At 39.5% G+C, this 27,698-nt stretch overlaps 1 protein-coding gene and 1 non-coding gene across 4 annotated transcripts in view; both read left to right on the top strand.

The window, feature by feature from the left end:
- Window positions 1-27,698, top strand: part of LOC105493266 (N-alpha-acetyltransferase 15, NatA auxiliary subunit) — a 91,914-nt gene that overhangs the window by 10,975 nt on the left and 53,241 nt on the right. For 2 of the 3 annotated variants that reach the window (XM_011760789.2, XM_011760788.3), the window contains exons 2-3: window positions 24,395-24,479; window positions 27,103-27,207. In XM_011760789.2, the coding sequence (XP_011759091.1) occupies window positions 24,395-24,479; window positions 27,103-27,207 (190 nt within the window). Of the gene's footprint in view, window positions 1-14,581; window positions 14,726-24,394; window positions 24,480-27,102; window positions 27,208-27,698 lie in introns of all 3 variants that reach the window. The other variant, XM_071093016.1, reaches the window with a different exon arrangement.
- On the top strand, window positions 6,965-7,073 carry LOC112428799 (U6 spliceosomal RNA). Its single transcript, XR_003020850.1, has one exon. It is a non-coding gene; the product is annotated as a U6 spliceosomal RNA (small nuclear RNA).

The following is a 27,698-nucleotide window of genomic DNA, read 5'->3' as shown; positions in this document are numbered from 1 at the left end:
TGTTGAGGAGACAAACTTAAGATTCTTAGTGAAAAATGATTGTGAAAAGGATGTCCGTTGCTAATTCTGATAGTAAGAAGGATGAGTGAAGAGGCTTAAATTCAGTGATAGTTATCAGTGTAAATGTTAGGGCATGGAAGGAATTTTATGCTGTGGTTGTATTCTTTTCGAAATTTCCCTGAAATGTCAGCTGTAGGCTTAAACATCTAAGTTGTTTTATGATATGTGCTGTACAAACTTGTATTAAAGTTGTAACTTTAAGAACACTAGTCTAACTTGTTGCATGTGGTTTTTTTCCTCCTAGGTAAGATAGGAAATTATGTTGTTCACTACTTAATGTGGCATTAAAATAATCCCTTACACTTTTAATTTAATTAAAGCAATCTTTCCTTTCCTGGTTATTTAGAAGTAAAATAGCTTGTAATCCCAGTGCTTTGGGAGGCCAGTATGGAAGAGCTCTTGAAGCCAGGAGTTCGAGACCAGCCTGGGCAACATAGCAAGGCTCTGTCTCTGTAAAAAATAAAAAAGTTACCTGGGTGTGGTGGTGGTGCAAACCTGTAGTCCCAGCTACTTGGGAGGCTGAGGTGGAGGACTGCTTGAGCTCATTGCAGTTTGAGACTGCAATGAGCTATCATCATGCCAATGCACTCCAGCCTGGGTGACAGAATGAGACTTTGTCTAGGGGGGAAAAAAAGTAAAAGTTGCAGTGTAAGAATTAAATGATGGACAGGTTGATGTTTTTGTTATCTCATGGGCTCTACTGCATTTTCTTTGGTTAGTATAATATGAGCAAATCTTCAGTTGAAATAATATGAAATTTCTACTAAAACACCTTGGGGAAATAGTATTATTTGAAGCCAGTAATATTTTTAATCTTAAATATTCCATTTGATTTTATTACTGAGGAGATTGTGTAAACATTCCTGAATGGCATCTATAAGAGTTGTTTTATCTGATTACATAAAAGGAGAAGTGAAAGTTTGCTTTTAAAAACAATAGACCTAGGGAAAAAAAGCCTGACCTTGGTTGGTTGTCTGCTTTTACACATGGTTGCTGTTCAAATTCAAATACTTTTTTTTCCTCTCACAATAAAATGGCTTACACTTAAAATGGGACTCTATTTTTCAGAGAGAAGTCGTTGGGTAGTACAAGATTACCTTTAATTATCAATGCTTGAGGACCAAGTCAGAATTTTTAAGAAGGGGTACATTAAGCAAAGCAGTATTTATTTAGTATCTATTTTGAGCCAGATTTTATGCTAGACTTTTTACTTGTTAGCTGATACAAAGTTTGTGACACTCCTTTAAGGAAATTGTAGGTATAGCCAATACTTAATGACTACATTGTTACAGTATATTTCTTTCTTTCTTTTTTTTTTTTTTTTGAGATGGAGTTTCACTCTTGTCCAGGCTGGAGTGCAATGGTGGCGCTATCTTGGTTCACCGCAACCTCCGCCTCCCTGGTTCAAGTGATTCTCCTGCCTCAGCCTCCAGAATAGCTGGGATTACAGGCATGTGCCACCATGCCCGGCTAATTTTGTATTTTTAGTAGAGACAGGGTTTCTCCATGGGCTGGCCTCTAACTCCTGACCTCAGGTGATCTGCCCGCCTCGGCCTCCCAAAGTGCTGGCATTATAGGCATGAGCCACCGCGCCCGGCCTTTTACAGTATATTTCTAAATGCTTTATATACAGGTAATTCCACTGTATCGGAATATAGAGATTCCTAAAAGTCTCTGCGCTTTGCAAAGTCATGCAATAAAAACCACAGGGCTTATGGGAAAAATGAGGTTGGCCACAACATTAAAAAACGTTATTAGTGACAGATTAAAAACAAAGACAAGAACTTAAAATGGTAGTACTGTTTTACATATGTTAAATGGTTAACAAATACATAATACTATGATGTAAATATTGCACTTTACTTTGGATAAGACAGTGCTTGCTTGCAGAAGTGGGCATCTGAAGGATTACAGTTTGTGAATCATTGTGAGGTGGAGAAAGGCAGGTTGTCTGAAATCTGATGGAAAGTTGTAATATCACATGTGGATGGGTGTGGTTCATTGTGGCTCACAGCATACAAGGGGAACTGAGGTAGTTGAGGTGTGTGTCTGGGTGCTGCTGTGTATGCCTATGAGACTTGTTTTGGCTAGGTGCTGTTTTCTGTGTTCATCTAGATTTTCTAACAGATGAAAGTCACAGAAGCAAACATGAAATTTAAAATGCTCAAAATGCTCCCCATCAATTGTGTTGGAGCCAATGTGTGTTTTCAAGACAAGCATTATAACAGAATTTAACTGTACATGATTTCACTTAGAGTTGTAGAGATCATATATCCTGTGTTTGAGTAGTTCTTAACTCTGAAGTATGGCTGTTTACCAAGAGCCCTGGTCTTACGTCCAGTACCTGAGATAGTGCCACATTCTTTGCCATCTTAGGTTGCCACTGCCACTAAATGAAAACCAAGGAGACTTAAGCATCTTCCAACTTTTTGTTCGTTAGGGAAACTTTTTTGTTGAGATGGAGTCTCGCTCTGTTGCCAGACTGGAGTGCAGTCGCATGATCTTGGCTCACCTCAATCTCCGCCTTCCAGGTTCAAACAATTCTTGTGCCTCAGCCTCCCGAATAGCTGGGATTACAGGTGTGTGCCACCACGCCCAGCAGATTTTTGTATTTTTAGTAGAAACGGGGTTTCCCCATGTTAGCCACGATGGTCTCAATCTCTTGACCTTGTGACACTCCCTTAAGGAAATCATAAGTTAAGCCAATACTATAGAATCATCTAGTAGATTCCTCAGAAATGCTTGTGGAACAATTTCTTAAATTTTTACATGTTTAAGTTGTTTCCTATATCCTTGATATTTGAAGGACAGCTTGGCTGGATATAAAATATTTGATTCACATCCATCACCTGTCCTCTCTCTTCTATATGTATGACTTTTCTTTGATTCTTTGAAATATTTCTTGTGCTTCAGCCTCCCAAAGTGCTGGGAATACAGGCATGACCCCCCACACCCAGCCTAGGGAAGTTTTATTTTATTTTATTTCATTTTATTTTATTTTATTTTTTGAGACGGAGTCTTGCTCTGTCTCCCAGGCTGGAGTGCAGTGGTGCGATCTCGACTCACTGCAAGCTCTGCCTCAGCCTAGGGAAGCTTTTGATAGAGGCTAATTCATTTTAAAGATTTCTGTGGGGAGTCTAAGTGACATTTTAGAACCCAGGAAATAGGCCAGGGATGATGGCTCACGCCTGTAATCTCAGTGCTTTGAGAGGCAGAGGTGGGAGGATCACTTGAGCCCAGGAGTTCTAGGCCAGCCTGGGCAGCATGGCGAAACCCTGTCTGTACAAAAATTCAAAAATTAGCCAGGTGTGGTGGTGCGCGCGTGTAATCCCAGCTACTTGGCAGGCTGAGGTAGGGGATTGCTTGAGCCTGGCAGGTCCAGGCTTCAGTGAGCAGTGTTCATGCCACTGTACTCCAGCCAGAGTGACAGAGTGAGACTACGTCTCCTCAACAACACAGCAACAACAAAGGCTCGGCAAATCTGAGTAAAAGAGAAAAGCAGTACTTTTCTTAAACTACCTCACAGAGTAGGTAGTGAGATATGTATACAAGTACATGGCAAATGGTAAAGCATGTGTATTATTAGTACTTGCTCTTTTGTAGATGTAGTCTATTTTAAACCTTAGCTTTTTCACTGAATTGATCTCGTCTTTGGTTTATGTTATATTTACTGGGTCTTGTATTCTGTTTGATGTTTTTATTTGCTTTATTTTTTATTTTTATTTTTTACTTAAGAGAGTTTATATTTTTGTTATGTATACTTTTATGTATACCTTTAAAACTCCTTTTGTCTCCCCCCCTTTTTTTTAAATTTAGGTTTCTTCCATTTGGTTTATCAGCTTTAAATTAGAGCCATTTAGTTTCATTTTCTTATGTGTGAGGTCTTATTCCAGTTTTTTTTTTCTGTCTCTTTTCCTGTGATTTTTTGAAGTTATATTTACTTTGTGATAGTATGTCATTTTCCATACTGTTCTTCCTCATCAATACCTTTGTTTTAAATTTAGTACTACAATATTGTTAAAGATTTACAGATCTTTTCTTGAAGTTCTCAATCACTTCTTGGTTGGATAAAGCTCATCATCTAGTAGATTCCTCAGGAATGCTTGTGGAACAATTTCTTAAATTTTTACATGTTTAAATTGTTTCCTATATCCTTGATATTTGAAGGACAGCTTGGCTGGATGTAAAATATTTGATTCACATCCATCACCTGTCCTCTCTCTTCTATATGTATGACTTTTCTTTGATTCTTGAAATATTCCTTGAAAATATTATCCTGCTTGTATCTTGCTTGTGTTGCTAACGCCAGCCTGATTTTATTTCTTAATGTATGACTTGGTTTTTTTCCTTAGACATCCAATAAATTTTCTTGAGTTACAGTTTTGAGTATTGGTAGTTCTGTTCTATTTCATTCTTCAGTAATCTTTGACTATTGAATCTTATTTGCCTCTCTTCTTCCCCCCCCCCCCCCCAAGATGGAGTCTGGCTCTGTTGCCCAGGTTAGAGGGGAGTGGTGCCATCTCAGCTCCACCTCCCAGGTTCAAGCGATTATCCTGCCTCAGCTTCCCAAGTAGCTGGGGTTACAAGCATGCACCACCATGCCTGGCCAACTTTTGTATTTTTAGTAGAGACAGGGTTTCACCATGTTGGTCAGACTGGTCTCGAACTACTGACCTCAAGTGATCCACCTGCCTTGGCCTCCCAGAGTGCTGGGATTACAGGTGGGAGCTACCGCACCTGTCCTCTCTCTTCTATATGTATGACTTTTCTTTGATTGTCTTCACTTCTATTTCTTTTTCATTTATGTGAAAGCATTCCTGTCTCTTTCATTTCTGTCTCTTTAGATCATATCTGTTCTATCTGTTCCCTGTAGGGCATCTTTTGTAATTTAGTCTTCATTTAAGTTCAGTTTGTTCATGTTTTACAAGTTCCTGTTATTTGTCTACTCTTTAAAATTTTGAGTTTCTCATTTGAGGTGTTCTTTTATGTCTGCATTTGTTATTTAATTACTTTAAATTTGCGATGGATATAGTGTTGTTAATCTTTCCTCTGTAAGGGTTTTTGGTGTATTTTCATCTGCCCAAGTATTTTACTTTTTATTTCTTATAAGTAATTTGGTATGAATGCTGAGTTCTTTTTTCTGTTCAGGTTGTTTGTGCTGGATTTTACTGTACCAACAATATTGTTATCTTATTTTGTCTTATTTTGGTGATGGGGTTAGGGTGGCCTTCTCAGTCTCTTAGTTCAAGAGCACTCTGATTTGTTGCCACAGTGAAGTGTAGTTTTAAAAATAAATTAACACCTACCCCCCCAACAACCCCCGCCATAGTTCTGTCTTGTTTTAGTAGGCCATTTATGCTCTGGTCACTTCCTTTTTTCCCTTTATCATCAACCCTCCAAATGATACCTCCTTCTCTCCCAGAAACTGTGCCTTGCTAAAACTGTTGCCTTTGATCTTACATACTTTCTAAGTGTATTATTTTTGACTTCCCAGTAGCCATTGCTCTCACTGTCATGTCTCAGATGAGCCGTCAGTACTTTCTCTCAGATGGGGCCCTCTCCTGATGGTAAATCCTCGGTCATATTACATGTAATTCAGTTACCACTAGGACCCTGCTATACTGCTCTTCTGGACAGTTCCCATTGAAGCTTCTGGTCTTCGATGTTTATGCTCTTACATGTAAATTGGAGTTTTTAGTCATTTCATCCTTACAATGCTGTGGGGTCAGCTAAGGATGATTTTATTTGCTCTTATTCTTGGCCTATATGGTTTTTATGAGGATTTGTGGAGCGTGTGGAAATTGGAGGATAGTGGACCGGGCACAGTGGCTCACACCTGTAATCCCAGCACGTTGGGAGGCCGAGGCAGGCGGATCACGAGGTCAAGAGTTCGAGACCAGCCTGGCCAATATAGTGAAACCCGTCTCTACTAAGAATACAAAAATTAGCTGGGTGTGGTGGCACGTGCCTGCAATCCCAGCTACTCAGAAGGCTGAGGCAGGAGAATCGCTTGAACCCAGGAGGCGGAGGTTGGAGTGAGCCGAGATCATGCCACTGCACTCCAGCCTGGGTGACAGAGCAAGACACTGTCTCGGGAAAAAAAAAAAAAAAAAAAAGCAAACCCAAATTAGAGGATAGCCATTAACCTATAGGGGACTTAATCCGTGTTTTTTATGTGCTATACTGGAAAATATTTGTGTTTGCTTTAAAATAATTTGCAGTTTAGGTTTTATATAATTGGATAATTGGTTATACTTCTGTTTCTGTGTCCCACCGCATTGTTCTCTCTTCAAACTCTCTTGGAAGTATTTGTCGTGGAAATAACTATGAGGTTATATTTTATAGCTGTCTGTCAATCATGTGTATAATCCTTGTTTTGCAGATTTCTGCTCTTATGAAGCAGGAGTCCGAAATGCCCCTTTAATGTTCTTTCTTCAAGTAACATAATTTCATGCTACAAAACAAATGAAATATAAAATCTGGCACATTTTATGATACATTAACAAGAGTATAGTGTTCAGAAAGCGGATGGTGATTGTTACACTCAATTTTGCTTGCCATATATGTAATTTTCACTTCTGGGTTCCATATATGTAATTTTGGTAAGACCATATATGTAATTTTCACTTCTGGGTTCAAAACTTCCAAAGATACAGACCAGTGACACCCTAATGCTTGTACTCCACAAAAATATTGGTGTAAAGTTCCTACAGATCTTTCTTGTCTTTTTAATTCTGAGAGTACATATTTATTACCTTTATAATATTGAGATGCTTTTTTTGTGTGAAATACGCCAAAATTTTTTAATGGCTTATTTGGAAAAATAAAAATTTAGCAATTCCATTTCAGTTTCCCAGTTTGTTTTTTTTTTGGAACACTATTATACTATTTTTTAAAATATAGAGTGCTTCTTTGGCAGCACATATACTAAAACTGGAACAGTACAGAGAAGATTATTAACATGGCCCTTGCACAAGGATGGCATGCAAATTCATGAAACCTTCCATATTTTTAAAAATATACAAAAATTAAGTAAAATATAGAAACATGGTAACAATATTATATCAACTTCAAAGAGTGGTCTAAAATGTCAGTGGAGGCTGGGCACGGTGGCTCATGCCTGTAATCCCAGCACTTCTGGAGTCTGAGATGTGCTGATCACTTGAGGTCAGGAGTTCAAGACCAGCCTGGCCAACATAGCGAAACCCCGTCTCTATGAAAAATGCAAAAATTAGCCTGGTGTGGTGGCATGTGCCTGCAGTCCCAGCTACCTGGGAGGCCGAGGCAGCAGAATCGCTTAAACCCGGGAGGTGGAGGTTGCAGTGAGCCGAGATCGCACCAGTGTACTCCAGTCTAGGCAACAGACCGAGACTCCATCTCAAAAAACAAACAAACAAAAAACAACAACAACAAAAAAAACCTAAAACTTTCATATATGGAACAGCTAAAAGAACAAAGCTGTTTAGCTTGAATAAAAGAAAACAGAATTCTTACGGAGTTATAATCCTTTATCTAGTTACAGGGCAATAGTTTGGATCAGTATATCTAAAAACATTTTTGTAGGCTGGGTGCTGTGGTTTACGCCTGTCATCCCAGCACTTTGGGAGGCCGAGGCAGGTGGATCAGCTGAGGTCAGGAGTTTGAGACCAGGCTGGCCAACATGGTGAAACCCCATCTCTACTGAAAATACAAAAATTAACTGGGCATGGTGGTGCACGCCTGTAATCCCAGCTATTCAGGAGGCTGAGGCAGGAGAATCATTTAAACCCGAGAGGTGGGGGTTGCAGTGAGCTGAAATCACACCACTGCACTCTAGCGTGGCGAAATTTTGTATTTCTAGTAGAGATGGGGTTTCAGCACGTTGGCCAGGCTGGTCTCGAACTCCTGACCTTGTGATCCACCCACCTTGGCCTCCCAAAGTGCTGGGATTACAGGCGTGAGCCACCGTGCCTGGCCAAAAGTTGTATTTCTTTTATTTTTGCTTTATTTATTTATTTATTTATTTAGAGACAGGCGCTCACTGTTGCCCACACTGCACTGTAGTGACATGGTCATGGCTCACTGTAACTTCAATGTCCCAGGCCCAAGCAAACCTCCCACCTCAGTCTCGTGGGCGGCTGGGATTACAGGTGTGCACCACCATGCCTGGAGAATTCTGTATTTTTAGTAGAGATGGGGTTTTGCCGTGTTGCCAGGCTGGTCTTGAACTCCGGGGCTCAAGCAATCTGCCCATCGTGGCCTCCCAAAGTGCTGAGATTGCAGCTGTGAGCCACCACACCCAGCCAAGTTCTATTTCTTAATATTGTGGGTTTCAGTTGCCATGATCTCATGATATGGTGTTTCAGCTCAGCCGTGGTGCTGATGCACTGTGCCTAACCACTGAGAATGTCTCTTTCTGTAATTCCTGTTACAACAGGTTCCTAAAGCACTGTTTGTTTCTTTAAACATCTTTCTCTGTGTTTTTCAGATTGGATAAATTTTATTGCACACTGATACTTTCCTGTTACCTTCTTTCTGTTTTTGAGTCCATACAGTGAGATATTTTCTCCTTAAAAAAATTGCTTCAAAGTGTTCACTGTTGCTTCTTTGAGCATTTTTATGGCACTGAATAGAAAGTCTTAGATATCTCTTTCATCTTTGCCTTGGTATCTGTTTCTTTTCCCAGGCAAGTTGAGACTTTCCTCTTTGCGTACTGTTTTATTAGACCCTGGATCTTACTTCAATCCCGTGGAAAATGTTGATAACTTTGTTTTAGCGATTTGGTTAGGTTCAAGCTTCAAGTACCAACTCCTCTTTGGGATGTTGTTCTAATATCAGTTTATTTTTCAACATCTTTGCAGTCCTGGCCGGGCGCGGTGGTTCACACCTGTAATCTCAGCACTTTGGGAGGCTGAGGCGGGCGGATCACGAGTTCAGGAGATCGAGACCATCCTGGCTAACATGGTGAAACCCTGTCTCTACTAAAAAAATACAAAAAAATTAGCTTGGCGTGGTGGCGGGCGCCTGTAGTCCCAGCTACTCGGGAGGCTGAGGGAGAATGGCATGAACCTGGGAGGCGGAGCTTGCAGTGAGCCGAGATCGCGTCACTGCAGTCCAGCCTGGGCAACAGAGCGAGACTCCATCTCAAAAACAAAAAACAAAAAAACCAAAAAACAAAACCAACATCTTTGCATCCTTATTTGGGTCTGTTCCATATATGTGCCGCCTCATAGCCAGTCTGGTGCCTGGACAGAGTATATGTTAGTTCAGTTTTCAAAGTCTTTAATATTGTGAGTAGGGTCATATTCTTGCATGTATAGGTTAGCGGGCAAACCTAGGGATTCATAAACAACTTTGTGGTGTTGCTTTTCCCAGTTCTTTCTCTGATCTTTCTGAATGTTTCCCCAGGTTATTTATTTACTTGTTTTTTGTTTTGAGACAGAGTCTCACTCTGTCGCCCAGGCTGGAGTGCAGTGGTGCAATCTCGGCTCACTACAACCTCTGCCTCCTGGGTTCAAGCGATTCTCCTGCCTCAGTCTCCTGAGTAGCTGGGACTACAGGCGCACACCACCACACCTGGCTAATTTTTGTATTTTTAATAGAGATGGGATTTTACCATGTTGGGCAGGCTGGTCTCGAACTCCTCAGGTGATCCACCTGCCTTGACCACCCAAAGCGTTGGGATTATACGTGTGAGCCACCGCGCCGGGCCTCGCTGGTGTTTTTTGAGACTGGGTCTCATCGTGTTGCCCAGGCTGATCTTGAACTCCTAGCTTCAAGCAGTCCTCCTGCCTGGGCCTCCCAAAGTGTTGAGGTTACTGGTGGGAGCCACCTCACCCAGCCACCTCTTTTTATTCTCTGGCTAGAAAGCTGGGCCTTTAATAAGCTATTCTGTGACTGTGTCTGTCTAGAGATTTATTCATTGTTTTAATCTTCTCAAAGAACCAACTTTTGATTTCACAAATTTCTTCTGTTTGTCTTTTTTTTTTGTATTTTTTTTTTGCCAAAGCCAAGTATTTCTGAATTTTTTCTGTTTAATTGATTCTGTTTTTATCTTTATTATTTGCTTCCGCTTATGTTAGGTTTAATTTGCTCTTGTTTTTTCTAATTTCTTAAGGTGACGTCTATTAAAAATTTCCATTTTAAAAATAGTTTCCATTTCTTCATTGAGATTTTCTGTTTCTTCTTAAAAAAAAAATTCATAGCCTTTTACTTATTTTTTTGTAGAGATGGGTCTCACTGTGTTTCCCACACTAGTCTCAAACTCCTGGCCTCAAGTGATCCTCCTGCCTCAGCCTCCAGAAGTACTGGGATTACAAACTTGAGCCATAGTTCCTGGCCCTTATTTGTTTTTTTTTTTATGAGACGGAGTCTCACTTTGTTGCCCAGGCTGGAGTGCAGTGGCACAATCTCTGTTCACTGCAAGCTCTGCCTCTCGAGTTCATGCCATTCTCCTGCCTCACCCTCCTAAGTAGCTGGGACTACAGGCGCCCCCCACCACGCCCAGCTAATTTTTGTTTTTTGTATTTTTAGTAGAGATGGGGTTTCACCATGTTTACCAGGTTGGTCTCAATCTCCTGAGCTGGTGATGCGCCCGCCTCAACCTCCCAAAGTGCTGGGATTACAGGTGGGAGCCACCGCGCCCTGCCCCATTATTTGTTTTTTGTTGCATTTTTGTTTTACTTTAAATCCTTTAGTGTTAGATAATAGTAATTTGTTTTAAAGTCTCAGCTACTTCCGTCATTGTTATTAATATTTCTGACTTTTTTTAAAATTTCTTTCTCCTGTAGGTCATGGGTTAGTTTCCTGCTTGGAATTTATAGTAATTTTCCTCCCATAATTTTGCGTAGTATGGATCCTAGGATATTTAGTGTCTGGATCCTCTTGCCTTTCTTAATAGAGTTTTGTTTTGGCAGACAGTTAATTTGCTTGTTTATCAGCTTCTTCTTTTTGAGACTTGTTTTTAAGTTTTAATAAAGATGGGTTGATATGGTTTGTCTGTGTCCCCACCCAGATCTTATCTTTAATTCCCATGTGTTGTGGGAGGGACCTGGTAGGAGAGAATCGAATCATGGGGGCAGGTCTTTCCTGTGCTCTTCTCATGATAGTGAATGAGTCTCATGAGACCTGATGATTTTAAAAAGGGGAGTTTTCCTGCCCAAGTTCTCTTCTCTGGTCTGCTGCCATGTAAGACATGGCTTTCATCTTCTGCCATGATTGCGAGGCTTCTCCAGCCTCATGGAACTGTAAGTCCAGTAAACCTCTTTGTTTTGTAAATTGCCCAGTCTCATGTATGTCTTTATTAGCAGCACAAAAATGGACTAATACATGGGTCTGGATTAATCTTATCCTAAGGTGTGAGCTTTCTGGATCTCTGCTGAATTCTGCAGTCTTTAACGTAGTCTCTTAACTTGATACTTGGAATTCAAATGTCTGCCAGCCATGCATGAGCACCAATAGTTGTTACACTCATGCTACTTGGTAATTGTTCTTTGCCCAGCTTTCATAGACCTTTGCTGTGTACCTGTTCAGCTTACAGTGTGTGTGTATTTTATTTTATTTTTGAGATGGGGTCTTGCTCTGTTGCCCAGCCTGGAGTACAGTGGGGCAATTTTGGCTCACTGCAACCTCCATCTCCTGGGTTCAAGGGATTCTTGTGCCTTAGCCTCCTGAGTAGCTGGGATTACAGGCATGCACCACCACGCCTGGCTAATTTTCACATTTTTAGTAGAGATGGGTTTCACCGTGTTGGCCTGGTTATCTTGAACTCCTGACCTCAAGTGACCCGCCCACCTTGTCCTCCCAAAGCACTGGGATTGCCAGCATGAGCCACGGCTCCCAGCATGAGCCACGGCTCCCAGCCTCAGCTTAGTATTTGACGGAAGATTCCTGTGGCAGATTTGTTTTTCTTTTTTTCTTTTTAGATGAAATTTTGCTCTTTTTACCCAGGCTAGAGTACAGTGGTGTGATCTTGGCTCACTGTCACCTCCACCTCCTGGGTTCAAGCGGTTCTCCTGCCTTAGCCTCCTGAGGAGCTGGAATTATAGGTGCCCGCCACCACGCCTGACTAATTGTTGTATTTTTAGTAGAGATGTGGTTTCACCATGTTGGCCAGGCTGGTCTCGAACTCCCAAACTCAGGTGATCCACCTTGGCCTTGGCCTCGGCCTCCCAAAGTTCTTGGATTACAGGCACGTGCCACTACACCTGGCTAAGTTTTGTATTTTTAGTAGAGACGGGGTTTTGCCATGTTGGCCAGACTGGTTTTGAACTCCTGACCTCAAGTGATTTGCCTGCCTTAGCCTCCCTAAGTGCTGGGATTACAGGCATGAGCCACCGCGTCCAACTCCTGTGGCAGACTTCTGAAGCCTCTTCTGTATATAGTTCTCTCTAGCACCCTACCCCATAAATTCCAGGCGTCCCAGCAGTTTCTAATTCTCATATCTACTCAGGTCAGTGAGACTGCTAAGCTCTGTTTAGGTCCCCCACCCACACACCCACACCTCTTACACCTATTCTGTAGTCTGGAAGATGCTTCTAGACAGAAATAGGGATTTTCTTGGAATTTACCCTGCTTATCTTCTGAAACCATAGTCCTGTATTGGCTTTTGTCCAACAGCGGAAAACCAACTATTTTATGTTACTTTCCGGTTTTATAGTTGCCAGGAACTTCATCTAGTGTCAGTTATTCTTATACATTTGGGAGCAGAAGTCTCAGAGGGTATGGTGCCAGAATTTAGCACATGCGACTTGATTATCTGTTAGAACCATTCAGTCGCTTTTATTTTTTTGAGGAAGGTCTTACTGTGTTGCCCAGGCTATGGTGCAGCAGCCTTGTCCTCCCAGATTCGAGCAATCCTCCCACCTCAGCCTCCCCAGTAGCTGAGACTACAGGGGTGTGCCACCAGGCCCAGCTAAGTTTTGTATTTTTTGTAGAGACAGGGTTTCACTATGTTTCCCAGGTTTGTCTGGAACTCCTGCTCAAGCAATCTGCCCACCTTCACCTCCCAAAGTGCTGCAATTACAGGCATCAGCCCAGCCCAGTCTGTTTTAATTATATCCTGGTTTGCTTCTTTGCTTCATTGTTTCTATAGCACAGTGTTAATATTTTAAATGTTAATTCCTGGTGAAAAACAATAGCCTGTATTATTATTCTAGTATTTTTGAAACTATTACGTTAGATTTTGAACTAAAATATGCAGGTGTTATAGGTAGGAGGACAGATAGATAATCTGGCATTCCTTCCATAGCAAGGGAAATCCTTATTCACAGTTTTGAAATTTCAAGAACTCCCCAAACACAAGAGTTTCAGATGAGGGAATGTAGACCTGTATTCTGTTCAATGCAATGATTCTTCTGTGGAGAGCTGAAAATGTCTGTCTACTGTCATTTTATAAAACCTGTTTTAAGTGAATTGAATGTAAAACATATGTTGAAAGTATACCGTATGTAGTATTTTGCATTTCACTTTCCCTAAATAAAAGTAAAGTAAGTTCCCTAAAAAGTTAGTTTAGGGCTGGGCACAGTGGCTCACGCCTGTCATCCCAGCACTTTGGGAGGCCGAGGTAGGGGAGTTCAATATCACCAGAGGTTGGGAGTTCAAGACCAGCCTGGCCAACATCCAAATTGGATATTTTTTGTTACTTCTTCCTTTCTATATTCTCATTTGTATTAAGTGACCTATTATAGAATTAGTGCATTTGGTGAAAAAAATTGAGATCTATTTACTTAAATGCATGTTGGTTATTGTTGAGGAGAAATGAATTATTAGTTATTTGGAGGGGCATGCCATTCTGAATTATTTTTTTTTTTTTTGTAATTTTTTTAGTGGAGATGGGGTTTCACCGGGTTAGCCAGGATGGTCTCGATCTCCTGACCTCGTGACCCGCCCGTCTCGGCCTCCCAAAGTGCTGGGATTACAGGCTTGAGTCACCGCGCCCAGCCATTATTCTGAATTATTTTTACAGCTCACGTTGACAGGAGATAATTGAAATACAGCTCACGTTGACAGTAGATAATTGAAATAATGGCATTGAATATAATTTCAATAAGGACATAGCTGAATTTCATTAATTGAGAACATAATCGTTAGGGTCTAAAATTTAGCTACTATTCTAAGTATGATAAAGTAAAAAGCTAAGTGCTATAATATAAACATATCTCATTCAAAGAGAGGATCTTTAGTTTTTCATTTTCATATCAGTTATTTGGAGGGGATTATCTAGTTTAATTTTGTGTGTTCACTTCTCACTTTATTTTTGACATTTTTATTGTCCATTTGATTATAAGACTGAGTAAACAATGTAACAGTTGAATTTGTTGATTAGAAGATCTTTTAAAAGATAAAAATTTAGGCATTAATTACCTTTATGTTAACATTTAATGTAATTTCTGTATGTGATGGAAAGAGCTTTTAACCAGGAGTCAGAGAGCCTAAATTATAGTCTTAAATTTTGCCACTAGCTAGGTATGTAATGTGGGGTAAGTTACTTGTTTTCTAAATTTTACCTCTACAATAAGGATTAAACCTTTTGTGCTTATAGGATGATCATGCTGATTAAATGTTATCGAGAAGTCTCTGAAAAACATACCATAAACAAATAAAGATATTTCCAGTCACACCACCAAAAATACCAACTGGAATCCTGAATATTTAAAAAATCGGCTATGCAAAATAAAGTTACATTGTGCGTGTCAAGTAAGAATATCAATTTTATTTATTTTTTAAGAGACAGTGTATTGTTCTGTGGCTCAGGTTGGAGTGCAGTGTTGCCATCACGGCTCACTGCAGCCTTAGACTCCTGGGCTCAAACCGTCCTCCCACCTCAGCTTCACGAGTAGCGGGGACTACAGGCATGCCACCATGCCCAGTTAATTTTTTAATTTTTTTGTAGAGACAGTGGGTCTCAAACTCCCGCCTCAAATGATCCTCTCACCTCAGCCTCCCAAAGTATTGAGATTACAGGTGTGAGCCACCATGCCCAGCCATTGTCTGTTTTTATATGCTAGTTTGAATTATATTTGTATAGGTTCACATTTGTATTGTAGAATAGTAAACTATTCCATAAGTTTTGGGTGAAAACTTTCTTGTTAAAATCAGAATGTTTAATAGCAGTTGCAAGGAGATTATGGGTTGATTTTCTTTTTTCTTTTTTTTAAAGCTTTCTATAATGGCTGTTACTTGTGTTAGCAGTTTTACTTTTTTTGTAAAATGTTCTAGGCACTAGATTAGGGAAGTAGTTATAATGGTTAGGTGTTATGGTTGTATATCTATATTGTCTGGTTTCAGATTCTCTTTCTATCACTTAATAGCAGTGTGACCTTGGCCAAATTATATAACCTCCTGGACCTCAGTTATCTCATGTAAAATGAAGATAGTAAGACTACCCGCTTCATATCATTATTAAGATTAAATAAATTTTCCCTGTGAAACACTTAGCACAGTGCCTGGGACTCAGTAAATGCTCATTAAGTATTAGCTGTTATTATTGCTAAGTGTTTTACATGTCTTTTTCTCATGATTGCTCTCCATGATTTAAGGATTCTTTTTGATACTCAGCAAAGTACCAAATAAGATTATAGAATTAAAGTCTAGAGTCACTGTTTAAAACCAGAGCTATTTGATTCCAAAAGCAGCCCTTTTCACTACTTCGTTAATTCCTCAAAGTAAATTTTTCAGTTCATAATGTTTCTGTTATATAAACATTACCTTGGAATGTAATGCTAGGATTATGACACAGTGATGATACTTTATCAATTGTATACTTTTAATGGATGAGACCTAGATTTCCTTTTATATCATATTTACTGTATTAGTTTTGGTAATTTAAGCCTTTGGCATAAAGGCGATTAATACAAAGTCAATTAAAAGAGATTTTTACTTAGTCTCTTTTAGTTAAAAGAGACTATAAGTTAGTACTTTTAGTTTAGGTATGTCATTGATTTTGGGTGTCCTTTTTGTCGTTTTAATTTTTTTTATCAGTTACTAATAAATCTTTTTTCCTTTCTTTGAGACAGTGTCTCTCTCTGTCTTGCCCAGGCTGGGGTGCAGTGGTGTGACCATAGTTCACTGCAGCCTCAACCTCCTAGGCTCAAGGAATCCTCCTCCTGCCTCAGCCTCCTGAGTAGTTGGGCCTAAAGGCACACACCACCATGCCTAGCTAATTTTTTCATTTTTTTGTAGAGACAGGGTCTCACTATGTTATGCAGGCTGGTCTTGAACTCCTGGGCTCAAGCAATCCCCCGGCCTTGGCCTTCCAAAGTGTTGGGATGACAGATATGAGCCACTGTGCCAGGCCAGTAAATATTTATTTGTTTGTTTGTTTGTTTGAGACAGAGTCTTGCTCTGTCACCCAGGCTGAAGTACAGTGGTGCAGTTTCAGCTCACCATAACCTCTGCCTCCTGGGTTCAAGTGATTCTCATGCCTCAGCCTCCCAAATAGCTGGTAGTACAGGTGTGCGTCACCACGCCTAGCTAATTTAAAATATTTTTAGTAGAGACAGGGTTTCGCCATGTTGGCCAGGTTGGTCTTGAACTCTTGACCTCAGATGATCTGCCCACCTTGGCCTCCCAAAGTGCTGGAATTACAGACGTGAGCCACTGCACCCGGCCTGACCTGTAAATCTTATTCTCATTCTTTTTCATATCTTATGGCAAATATTTGTTTCTGTTTCTGTTGGATGTACACCTAGGTTGGAAGGATTGGATCAGATAATATGTGTATTTGTTTTTGTTTTGTTTTGTTTTGTTTGAGACAGAGTCTTGCTCTGTTGCTCAGGCTGGAGTACAGTGGTGTGAACACGGCTCACTGCAGCTTTACCTCCCTGGCTCAAGCAGTCCTCCTGCCCCACCCTCCTGAGTAGCTGGGACTATATACAGGTGCTTACTACCATGCCTGGCTGTTTTATTTTTTGTAGAGATGAGATCTCACTCTGTTGCCTGAGCTGGTCTGAAACTCCTCTGCTCAAGTGATCTACTACCTTGGCCTCCCAAAGTGCTAGGATTATAGGCATGGGAGAATAAACACCTGGCTGTTTACTAGTTTTGTTAGAAAACTGCTAAACAGTATTTTTTAAAATTTGGGCTTATTGAGTTAATACTGTTTATGCCATAAAAGTCCGTCTGCCATACTGTTTTGCAAAGTGGTCATACCAATTTTTTTAACCCTACCAGCGATGTATGAGTTCACAGTTGCTTTGCTATTTCTCCAACTGTTGATATTGTCTAATTTAATGACATAGCATTTTTTAAATGTAATTAAAACCTTTTAATGTGTTTATTGCCTATTAAGACATCCTTTCTTGGGTGTGTTTGTTTAAGACTCTTGCTAGTTGGGTTTTCTGCCTTACTGTAACTGATATTTATGAATTTTAAAGATATTTTCTGGATATAAGATGTTTGTTGGACATATATATTCATTGTAAATACATATTTCCTGACTTCTCTTTTTTCAGACTCTTTATGTTGGATGTTTAGAACTTTCCGTTTAAGGGATCTTACCTACTTCAACTAATGGAAGATATATTTCTGTGTTTTCTTCTAGAAGCTTTTTTTTTTTTTTTGAAACAGAATCTTGCTCTGTTGCCCAGACTAGAGTGCAGTGGCACAATCTCAGCTCACTGTAACCTCTGCCTCCCGGGTTTAAGAAATTCTCCTGCCTCAGCCTCCCTAGTAGCTAGAATTACAGGCGTGCACCACCACACCTCGCTAATTTTGTATTTTTAGTAGAGACACAGTTTCGCCATGTTGGCCAGGCTGGTCTTGAACTCCTGACCTCAGGTGATCCACCTGTCTCAGCTTCCCAAAGTTCTAGGATTACAGGTGTTCTAGAAGCTTTTTCATTTTAACCTACACATTTAGATCTGCAGTGTTTTTAGATTTTTTTTATTGTGAAGAAAGGTCACTGTAGTTCCACTAATTATCTTTTTCTACATTTTCTCTCTCTTTAATCGAGGTGGTTTCTGTTGCTATGTCTGTCTTCTACTGATTTTTTTTTCTTCCAAAGTGTCATAAACTCTGCTTTACTCTTATCTGGGAAAGGTTTCATTTTTAAAAAATTAAATTTAAAATTTTATTTTATTAGTTTTTTCAGGTAGTCTCGCTGTGTTGCCCATGCTGAGTACAGTGGCACAATCTTGGCTCACTGCAATCTCCACCTCCCGGGTTCAAGCAGTTCTCCTGCCTCAGCCTCCCAAGTAGCTGAGATTACAGGTGTTTGCCGCCACGCCTGGCTAACTTTTGTATTTTTAGTAGAGACGGAGGTTTCACCATGTTGGCCAGACTGTTCTCGAACTCCTCACCTCAAGTGATCTGCCTGCCATGGCCTCCCAAAGTGCTGGGATTATAGGCGTGAGCTACCACACCCGGCTGGTTTCATGTTAAATTCTGTATTTTCTTTTTTCCTTTTTTTTTTTTTTCTTTTTCTGTTTTTTGAGATGGAGTCTCGCTCTGTCGCCAGGCTGGAGTACAGTGGTGTGATCTCAGCTCACTGCAACCTCTGCCCCCTGGGTTCAAACAATTCTCCTGCCTCAGCCTCCCAAGTAGCTGGGACTACAGGCGTGTGCCACCAAGCCCAGCTAATTTTTGTATTTTTAGTAGAGATGGGGTTTCACCAGGTTGGCCAGGATGGTCTCGATCTCTTGACCTTGTGATCCACCTGCCTTAGCCTCCCAAAGTGAGCCACCGCGCCCAGCCTTCAACTTTTTTTTTTTTCCCCCCCTCAGACAGAGTCTTACACTGTTGCCCAGGCTGGGGTGTAGTGGTACAATCTTGACTCACTGAAACCTCCACCTCCCAGGTTCAAGCAATTATCCTGCCTCAGCCTCCCAAGTAGCTGGGATTATAGGTGCGTACCGCCCTGCCTGGCTAATTTTTTTTTTTTTTTTTGTATTTTTAGTAGAGAAGGGGTTTTGCCAATGTTGGCCAGGCTGGTCTCGAACTCCTGGTCTCAAGTGATCTGCCCGTCTTGGCCTTCTAAAGTGCTAGGATTACAGGCATGAGCCACTGTGCACAGCCTTAATACTGTATTTTCATCTTTTTAAATTCTATTTGTTTTTTAAAATATATTTTCCTCGCCGGGCGCGGTGGCTCACGCCTGTAATCCCAGCACTTTGGGAGGCCGAGGCGGGCGGATCACAAGGTCAGGAGATCGAGACCACGGTGAAACCCCGTCTCTACTAAAACTACAAAAAATTAGCCGGGCGCGGTTGTGGGCGCCTGTAGTCCCAGCTACTCGGGAGGCTGAGGCAGGAGAATGGCCTGAACCCGGGAGGCGGAGCTTGCAGTGAGCCGAGATCGTGCCACTGCACTCCAGCCTGGGCGACAGAGCGAGACTCCATCTCCAAAAAAAAAAAAAAAAAAAAAAAAAAAAAAAAAAAATAAATAAATAAATAAATAAAATATATTTTCCTCTTCATTTGTTTATCCATTGCTTAAATTTTGAGCACATTTATAATAGTTGTTTTAACTTCTTTATCATAATTCCATCACATTTTAATTTCTCCTGATTATGGATCATGTTTTCCTGCTCTTAGCTGTCTAGATATTTTCTATTAGATGTTATACATTATAGGTTTTATATTATTTTACTAAATTTAACTGTCTTTGAAGAGTGGTGTTGGACTTTGTTGTGGTGCACAGTAAAGATGCTTGTCTGTCAACCTGATTTTTTTGAGGGTTTGTTAGGGTGGGTCTAGAGTAATACTCTAGGGCTAGTGTTTGTCTACTCTTAAGGAATGACATTTTTGCAGTATTTGCTGAATTCTACAGCTGTTCGTTGACACTCCATTCTGGCAAGTTGGAACTCTCACTACCTTGTGGGCCATGAGAATTGTTAAACTTAATGAGTCCTGATCATTCTTTGTCTGGCCTTGTTATATTTCACCCTCCATATGCAAAACTTAGTGTACTCAACAGTTTTCAACAACAGACACATGGGGACCTTCTATGGATTTTTGGATCTCTTTCTCAGGTTAGTTCCATCTCTTGCAGAGTACCTCAGCCTCATTGAACATCAGTCTTTGTTTCTTAACTCTGTGGGCTCCTGTAGTTTGCTTAGGATCCTTCCTCCTGTGCTGTGATATAGAAAGTGCCTCCAGGTATAAAGTGATGGCATTTCTAGAGCTCATCATGTTTGTTTCCCTTTCTCTTGGTTCACAGTCTTCCGCCACCTGTTAGCACCACCTGTTGAACCTGTTATTTCATATATTTTGTCCCGTTTTGTTTATGATGAAAGAACAAGTTGAGCTTCACTTACTTCATCATGCCAAAAGTGAAAGTCACCTAACTACATTTTTATAAATGTAAAATTTCAGAAAGCTGATGGTTTTATGAGCAGTGACACTTAACCCTCTTCTTTATAGGTATATAGTTTTCATAAACAGCAAGAAGTTAATAACATTCCTTTTAATTATGTTAGTCTTTACATCATAGCTTCCTTTAGTGCTTTCTAATTGTAAGAAAAACAAGTTACTTTTAGGCTTTCTGCTAAGTAAATGGGAACACTAAATTTAGCTACTTAGTCTTACTATGTTTCTTTGGCTACATATGGTGAATGACAGCTCTCAAGTAACTGCTTCTGCTTTCTCCTCCTCTTGTCCCTAAAATCACTGTGCCTGCTGAATGCATAGTTGATTGTGGGAGACAAAGAAAAATATTCAACCAGTTAGGAAGCTATTGCTGAGAAACTGGGTCTGATGGGACCTACTAGAGGACAGAAGTATAAGGGAAGGAGAAGTACCAAAGATGATTAGTTTTTTTTTTGTTTTTTTTTTTTTGCATAATCATCTAGTTGATTGAGTTGAAGCGGGGGCATCAACTCTATCTTCAGTATGGTGAAGACTTGGTGCAGAATACATTTTGGGCAAGAAAATCAGTTGTATTTGGATATATTAGGTTTCAGATGCAAAACAACAGCATTGGAAGGCTGAGGCAGGAGGATTGCTTGAGCCTGTGATTGACCCACTGCACTCCAGTCTGGGCCAGAGTGAGATCCTGTCTCAAAGCAACAACAAAGTGGAGATGATGGGTATATAGGTGGTTGTAAAACAACTCTAGTTTGCCTTAGTATGAACTCAATTAATTGATTTCTTGATACTAAAATGTAAATTTTTACATTTTTATTTTTCTGTTTCTACACATTTTCTGCCATGATTTTTGCCATCACTTGCATTAATTTCCTTCCCAGATTTTAAATATATTGCCTCAAAAATTATGAGCAAAATTTTAAAAATTTACATCAATGTGTTCTGGCACGAATTGTATGTTTTAGATGCACATTTTTTTTCTGTAACAAATACAATGCTTTAAAAATAAATTTTCATGTGAAAGCATATGTTGATGTCTAAAAGTCAACTAGCACTAAAAGATATATGATGAAACAAATAATGTTCTCTATTTTCTCCCTTCCACTTGGTTTCCTACTCCAGAATCAAGCAACTTCAGTTCTTTATTTTGTCTGGTATTTGCCTTCTTGTTGCTTAGTAATACATCACTATTTCTTCTTGATACATAGCTTTTAAATATTTGTTGACCTCTAGTTTTTGAAAATGAGGACTCAGAACTTACTCATTCACACATTTGCCCACTTCCATTTTCCTCGTTCCTCAACATAATTATATCATGAGTTTTTTTTTTTTTCTTCTTCTTTTTTTTGTTTTGAGACAGAATCTGGCCCTGTTGCCCAGGCTGGAATGTGGTGGCATGATCTTGGCTCACCACCTGCAACCTCCGCCTCCCAGGTTCCAGTGATTCTCCTGCCTCAGCCTCCTGAGCAGCTGGGATTACAGGCGCCTGCATGCCATCATGCCTGGCTAATTTTTTTTTTTTTTTTTTTTGTATTTTTAGTAGAGATGGAGTTTCACCATGTTGGCCAGGCTGGTCTCGAACTCTTGACCTTAAGTGATCTGCTCGCCTCGGCCTCCCAAAGTGCTGGGATTACAAGCATGATCTTCTGCGCCCAGCCATATCACAAGTTTTTTATAAACTAGTTTGCATTTTTATAACTATGCATGTATTGTTCAGTATTGAGCCAAATTTATACTAAATCCAAGTCTTATACAAGCTTTTGTTTTTTGTGGAGTTAATACCTATTATTTAGGCAGTTGCCTGGTTTTCTGTAGACCTGTTGCTCATGTTCTGCAAGTGTGCCTGTATTTCTGTCATGAGCTTATGATTAACATTTTCCATATTAGCAAGCACACTAGTTCAATTTTTGCTCTTGCTGGAAACCTATTCCATAGCAGCTTTTGACTTCTGCTCCAGTCTGGAGTGGCTACTCTCTAGTTCTTTTTTCTGTATTAGATTCCCTACTTAATTACTAAGTCCTATAGTGCTTTTTTTTTTTGAAATATGGTCTCACACTATCATCTAGCCTGGAATGCAATAGCGTGATCTTAGCTCACTTACAACCTCTGCCTCCCGGGTTCAAATGATTCTCCTGCCTCAGCCTCCCGAGTAGCGAGGATTACAGGCACCCGCCACCATGCCCAGCTAATTTTTGTATTTTTAGTAGAGATGGGGTTTCTCCATATTGGCCTGGCTGGTCTCGAACTCCTGACCTCGTGATCTGCCCGCCTCGGCCTCTCAAAGTGCTGGGATTACATATGTGAGCCACCACGCCCGGCCCTCCGTAGTGCCTTTTTAAAAATTTATCTTCTTTTAATGGCTTCTAAAAGTTTAGCTTTTTGCAAAGCTTTGAAATGTCATTTTGCTCTTATACAGTCTTGGTATTTTGGTTTGTTTGGGTTTTTTTTTCTTTTTTTTTTTTTTTGAGACGGAGTCTCACTCTGTTGCCCAGGCTGGAGTGTGGTGGCACAATCTCCGCTCACTGCAACCTCTGCCTCCTGGGTTTAAATGATTTTCCTGCCTCAGTCTCCTGAGTAGCTGGGATTACAGGTAGCGCCACCAGGCCTGGCTAGTTTTTGTATTTTTAGTAGAGACAGGGTTTCACCATGTTGACCAGCCTGGTCTCGAACTCCTGACCTCATATGATCTGCCCCCCTCGGCCTCCCAAAGTGCTGGGATTACAGGTATGAGCCACCATGCCTAGCCTCTTATATAGTCTTCATGTATGGGAGCAAAATGACATTTTGCGAGGTTGGTTCCAGGATCTCCCTTGGGTACCAAAATCCAGGGATGCTCAAGTCCTTGATACACAGTGGGACAGTATTTGCATATAACCTATGCACATCCTCTTGTATACTGTAAATTATCTCTAGGTTATTCATAATACCTAATACAATGTAAATACTGTGTAAATAGTTGTTATACTGTATTGCTTAGACATTAATTACAAGAAAAAAGTGTACTTTTGTATAGACGCAGTTTTTTTTTGTTTTGTTTTGTTTTTTTCCCTGAATACTTTCTATCTGTAGTTAGCAGACTCCACAGATGTAGAACCCATGGATATGGGGACTGACTGTACTTGACTGATGACTTGGCTGGGTATAGAATTATAAGTTGAAACTTAATTTTCACTCTGAATTTTGAAGGCTGTATATTTGTCTTCTAGATTTCAACAGTATTTCATTTTTACTTTGGAATAAGAGTGCACTGCCATTCTGATTATAGATCTTTTTTATGTGACTTGTTTTTTTTCCCTCTCTGGAAGTTTTTAAGGCCCTTTTATTTTATTTTCAGGCTTTGAGATTTCACTGTGATATGTTACAGTCTGGGTATTTTTTCCATGTATTTTGCATGGACATTTTTGGCCCTTTCAGCTTGAAAGCTTCAGTAAAAAGAAAATATTCTTCAGTAAAAATAAAATGTTCTTTAGAAAACTAGCTGGGCATAGTGGCTCATGCCTATTATTCCAGCCCCTGGGGAGGCCGAGGCAGGAGGATTGCTTGAGTGAGTCCCAAAATCGCTTGAGAATCTTGGAGTTTGAGACCAGCCTAGGCAACATAGTGAGTCCCTGTCTCTACAAAAAATAAAAATATTAGCCAGGTGTGGTGGCGTGTGCCTGTAGTCCTAGCTACTTGGAAGGCTGAGATAGAAGTATTCCTTGAGCCCAGGTGGATAAGGCTGCTGTGAGCTATGATCACGCCACTGTGCCCTGCCTGGGTGACAGAGTGAGTCTTAGTCTTTAAAAAAAAAAAATTCTATACCATTTATTTTTCTGTTCTCTTTCTGAATTACTCAGTTGTTGGACTTTACTAATCTGTATTCTGTTCGTTTGTCTGTATTTTACTTCCTGTATTTGAACCTTTTGTATTTTTTATTGGCATTTTTCCGGGATTTAGAAGCATATGGAAATAACATTCTGTTTTTTTTAAACAGAGTAGAGAAATTTAGTGTTTAATTTAATGTTGTTTGCATTCCTTGCTAAACTTGAATTTTTTTTTGTTTGTTTTGACAGAGGTGTTATGAACACAAACAGTATAGAAATGGATTGAAATTCTGTAAACAAATACTTTCTAATCCCAAATTTGCAGAGCATGGAGGTAAGTGCAAGTAGATAAAGCTTTACTACATACCTGTCTGGCTTCTCTTAGTGGATTGTATTCTTCCCAGCTGCCTTAACTGTTTTCCAGAGAGAACAGACCCTCTCATCTTTGACTTCTGTGAGAAGGTGAAATTTAATACTGAATTTTGAATTTAATATCAAGAAAATGATAACACATTTTACTTGAGTTCTGATTTATTCTTAGTTTGAATATTAGCTCTGTAGGAAAAGAGAAATAACTTAATAGGATAGAATGCCAAAATTTACTTTAGAACTTTGGTTGAGCTGGATAAATTTTATGCTTTATAATAAGCTTATTCAGAAAGTGACCATTTGGTCCTTTGCTCATGAACTATCATATTTTTAATTTATGTTTTTCAGTTTTTCAAGACCTAGTTATGTTTAAGACATGATTTGTATATTGTAATGTTCTGAAAGTGTACAGGCTTTTGTTTGTGTGAAGGTAGATTGTTGGATGGTGAGATATTTGTAGAGCAAGGGGAGAGTGTGTGGCTAAACTTGAGAGGAGGCAAAGGAAAAATAAGGTTTCGCAGGTCTCATTTGTACAGTTAAGAAACATGGCTTTTCAGTAACTATTGATAATATACTCTTAGTATTGAAGATGAGGAGAGTAATAATTCTCCATTAGACTCCTTGCTTTTTTTTTGGCCTGTGTTTATAATAATTCTCACTTTCTTTCACTGCATTTCACTTGATACTTTCTTTTACTGTAGTTGTTTGGAGACGGAAAACAATGGAGATAAAAGTATCTAAATTTATCTCTCCGCTGGGTGCTGTGGCTCCCTCCTATGATCCCAACACTTTGGGAGACTGAGGCAAGAGGATTACTTGAGTCCAGAAGTTCAAGATCAGCCTGGGCAACATAGTGGGACCCTGTCTTTATTATGACAAAACATATATTTAAAAAAACACAAATAAATAGAAATAAATTTCTCTCTCTCTTTTTCCATATTAAAAATTATTTATTTTTGCTGACCAGCTGAGCATCACGTTGTTTGATATCATTTCTAAAGTAGGCATACTGATAATGTGTCAATATAGAAAAGTATCAGATTTCATTATTTCTGAAATGCAGTTTTCCCTACATTATTTCACTGTTTTTTTCTTCTTTTTTTTTTTTGAGATGGAGTTTCATTCTGCTGTCCGGGCTGGAGGGCAGTAGTGCAATCTCAGCTCACTGTAACCTCCACCTCCTGGGTTCAAGCAATTCCCCTACCTCAGCCTCTCAAGTCGCTGGGATTATAGGCGTGTGCCACCATGCCGGGCTGATTTTTGTATTTTTAGTAGAGATGAGATCTCACCATGTTGGCCAGGCTGGTCTCAAACTCCTGACCTCAGGTGATCCACCCACCTCGGCCTCCCAAAGTGCTGGAATTACAATGAGCCACTGCGCCCAGCCTGTTTTTCCGTTTCTGAAATGTGATTCTCCAACTCCCTACCCTGCCACTGTAACATATCTGAAATCAGGTTGCATATAAATTGTCATAATTTCATTGAAAGTTTTGTTGTTTGTTTTTGAGACGGAATCTCACTCTGTTGCCCAGGCTGGAGTGCAATGGGGCAATTTTGGCTCACTGCAACCTCTGCCTCCTGGGTTCAAGCAATTCTTGTGCCTCAGCCTCCCAACTAGCCGGGATAACAGGTGCCCGCCACCACACTTGGCTAATTTTTGTATTTTTAGTAGAGGTGGGGTTTCACCATGTTGGCCGGGCTGGTCTGGAACTCCTGACCTCAAGTGATCTGCCCACCTTGGCCTCCCAAAGTCTTGAGATTACAGGTGTGAGGCACTACGCCTGGCCGAAAGTATTTTTAAACAGTACATATTGATTCTTCCTCAGGATTATATCTTTAATCCTTATCCTTTATACCTAATGAATTTCTCTCTAAAGTCTAAATTTTAGTCTAAAAGTTAAGCAAATCAATCAAATAAATTAAAAAGTTAGGCAAATAATATTTTCACTCGCTTTAGGCTTCATAGGATACATATAGAATTAGAATTTATTTTTCCTCTTTTCTGAAAACTTAATATTTCTTTTAACTCTTTTAATCTTTTGGTTGCTAATGACAGATTTCTGACATCTTTTTCTTGTATATTTAATAGTAATCTCAATCATTTTAAAATAAATTTAGGAAAATAAAAAATGTAGGAAATTTATGTGTATTTTTTTAATCACTGAAGAATGAATTTAACCGGTATATAACCTAGGTTCACAGAAATAAAGTATGTTTTCAAGATAAAGTTTTTATATTTTAATGAAGTGGATATATAAGGTTATCCCATGGAATTCCCCTGAAGAATGAATTACTAGATCTTTCTAGTCAAATAGCATGTATTTTGTATCTTTTATCTAAAAAAAAAAAAAAAAAAAAAAAAAAAAAGGAGAGTCTCTTTCCGATTAGAGTCTGGAAATCGGTGTTTACTTGGATTGCCAATTTTTAAAAATGTTTTAAATCTGCAAGAAAGTGGAAAGTATCTTAGTAATCTTGAAATTTTTAGTTCTTAAGGCAATGTAGCATTTGTTTTTGAGATTATGTTTTGTTGTTATTTTAATATTTAATTTTTTTTAATGTTCCTTTTCTTTTTTGTTTTTAAAAAATAGAAACCCTGGCTATGAAAGGATTAACATTGAACTGTTTGGGGAAAAAGGAAGAAGCTTATGAATTGGTTCGTAGAGGTTTGAGAAATGACTTGAAGAGTCATGTGTGTATCCTTTTTGAGATATATTTAAGGTTTGAGTGGGGTGTTTTGAGCTAAGGCAGCAATTTGAGAGTCAAAGTTTTAGATCTCTCTTATTGTGCAATTACAGAGGAAATTATTCTTTTTTAAATAGGGTAACAGCAAGCAACTGCCTTCATTCAGGGAACATTTTTTATATACCTAACCATGTTTTAACATTCTGTTTTCTCACAGATAAATGGTATTTGCCTTAAAAATATCTATGAAAGCTTTTCTCTTAAAAAGGGGGCATTGCTAAGGTCTGAATATTTGTGTGGCACTCCCCTACCCCATTTGTTGAAAGCTCATCACCAATGTGATAGTGGTAAGTGGTGGGTCTCAAAAGGAAAAAGGATATAAAATAAGGAATATTAGAGTGGCATTATAATACCCTGGTTTAGAGCACAAGCTTTTGGAGTATAGGCTTAGAATGTGCCTCACTTACGTTCAGAACCCATTTCAGCTTCTTTCTGTGTGATC

This window comes from Macaca nemestrina, chromosome 3 (genome assembly GCF_043159975.1).
Source record: "Macaca nemestrina isolate mMacNem1 chromosome 3, mMacNem.hap1, whole genome shotgun sequence".
Classification (NCBI taxonomy): Eukaryota; Metazoa; Chordata; class Mammalia; order Primates; family Cercopithecidae; genus Macaca; species Macaca nemestrina.
This window is presented reverse-complemented; position numbering and strand designations above follow the sequence as displayed.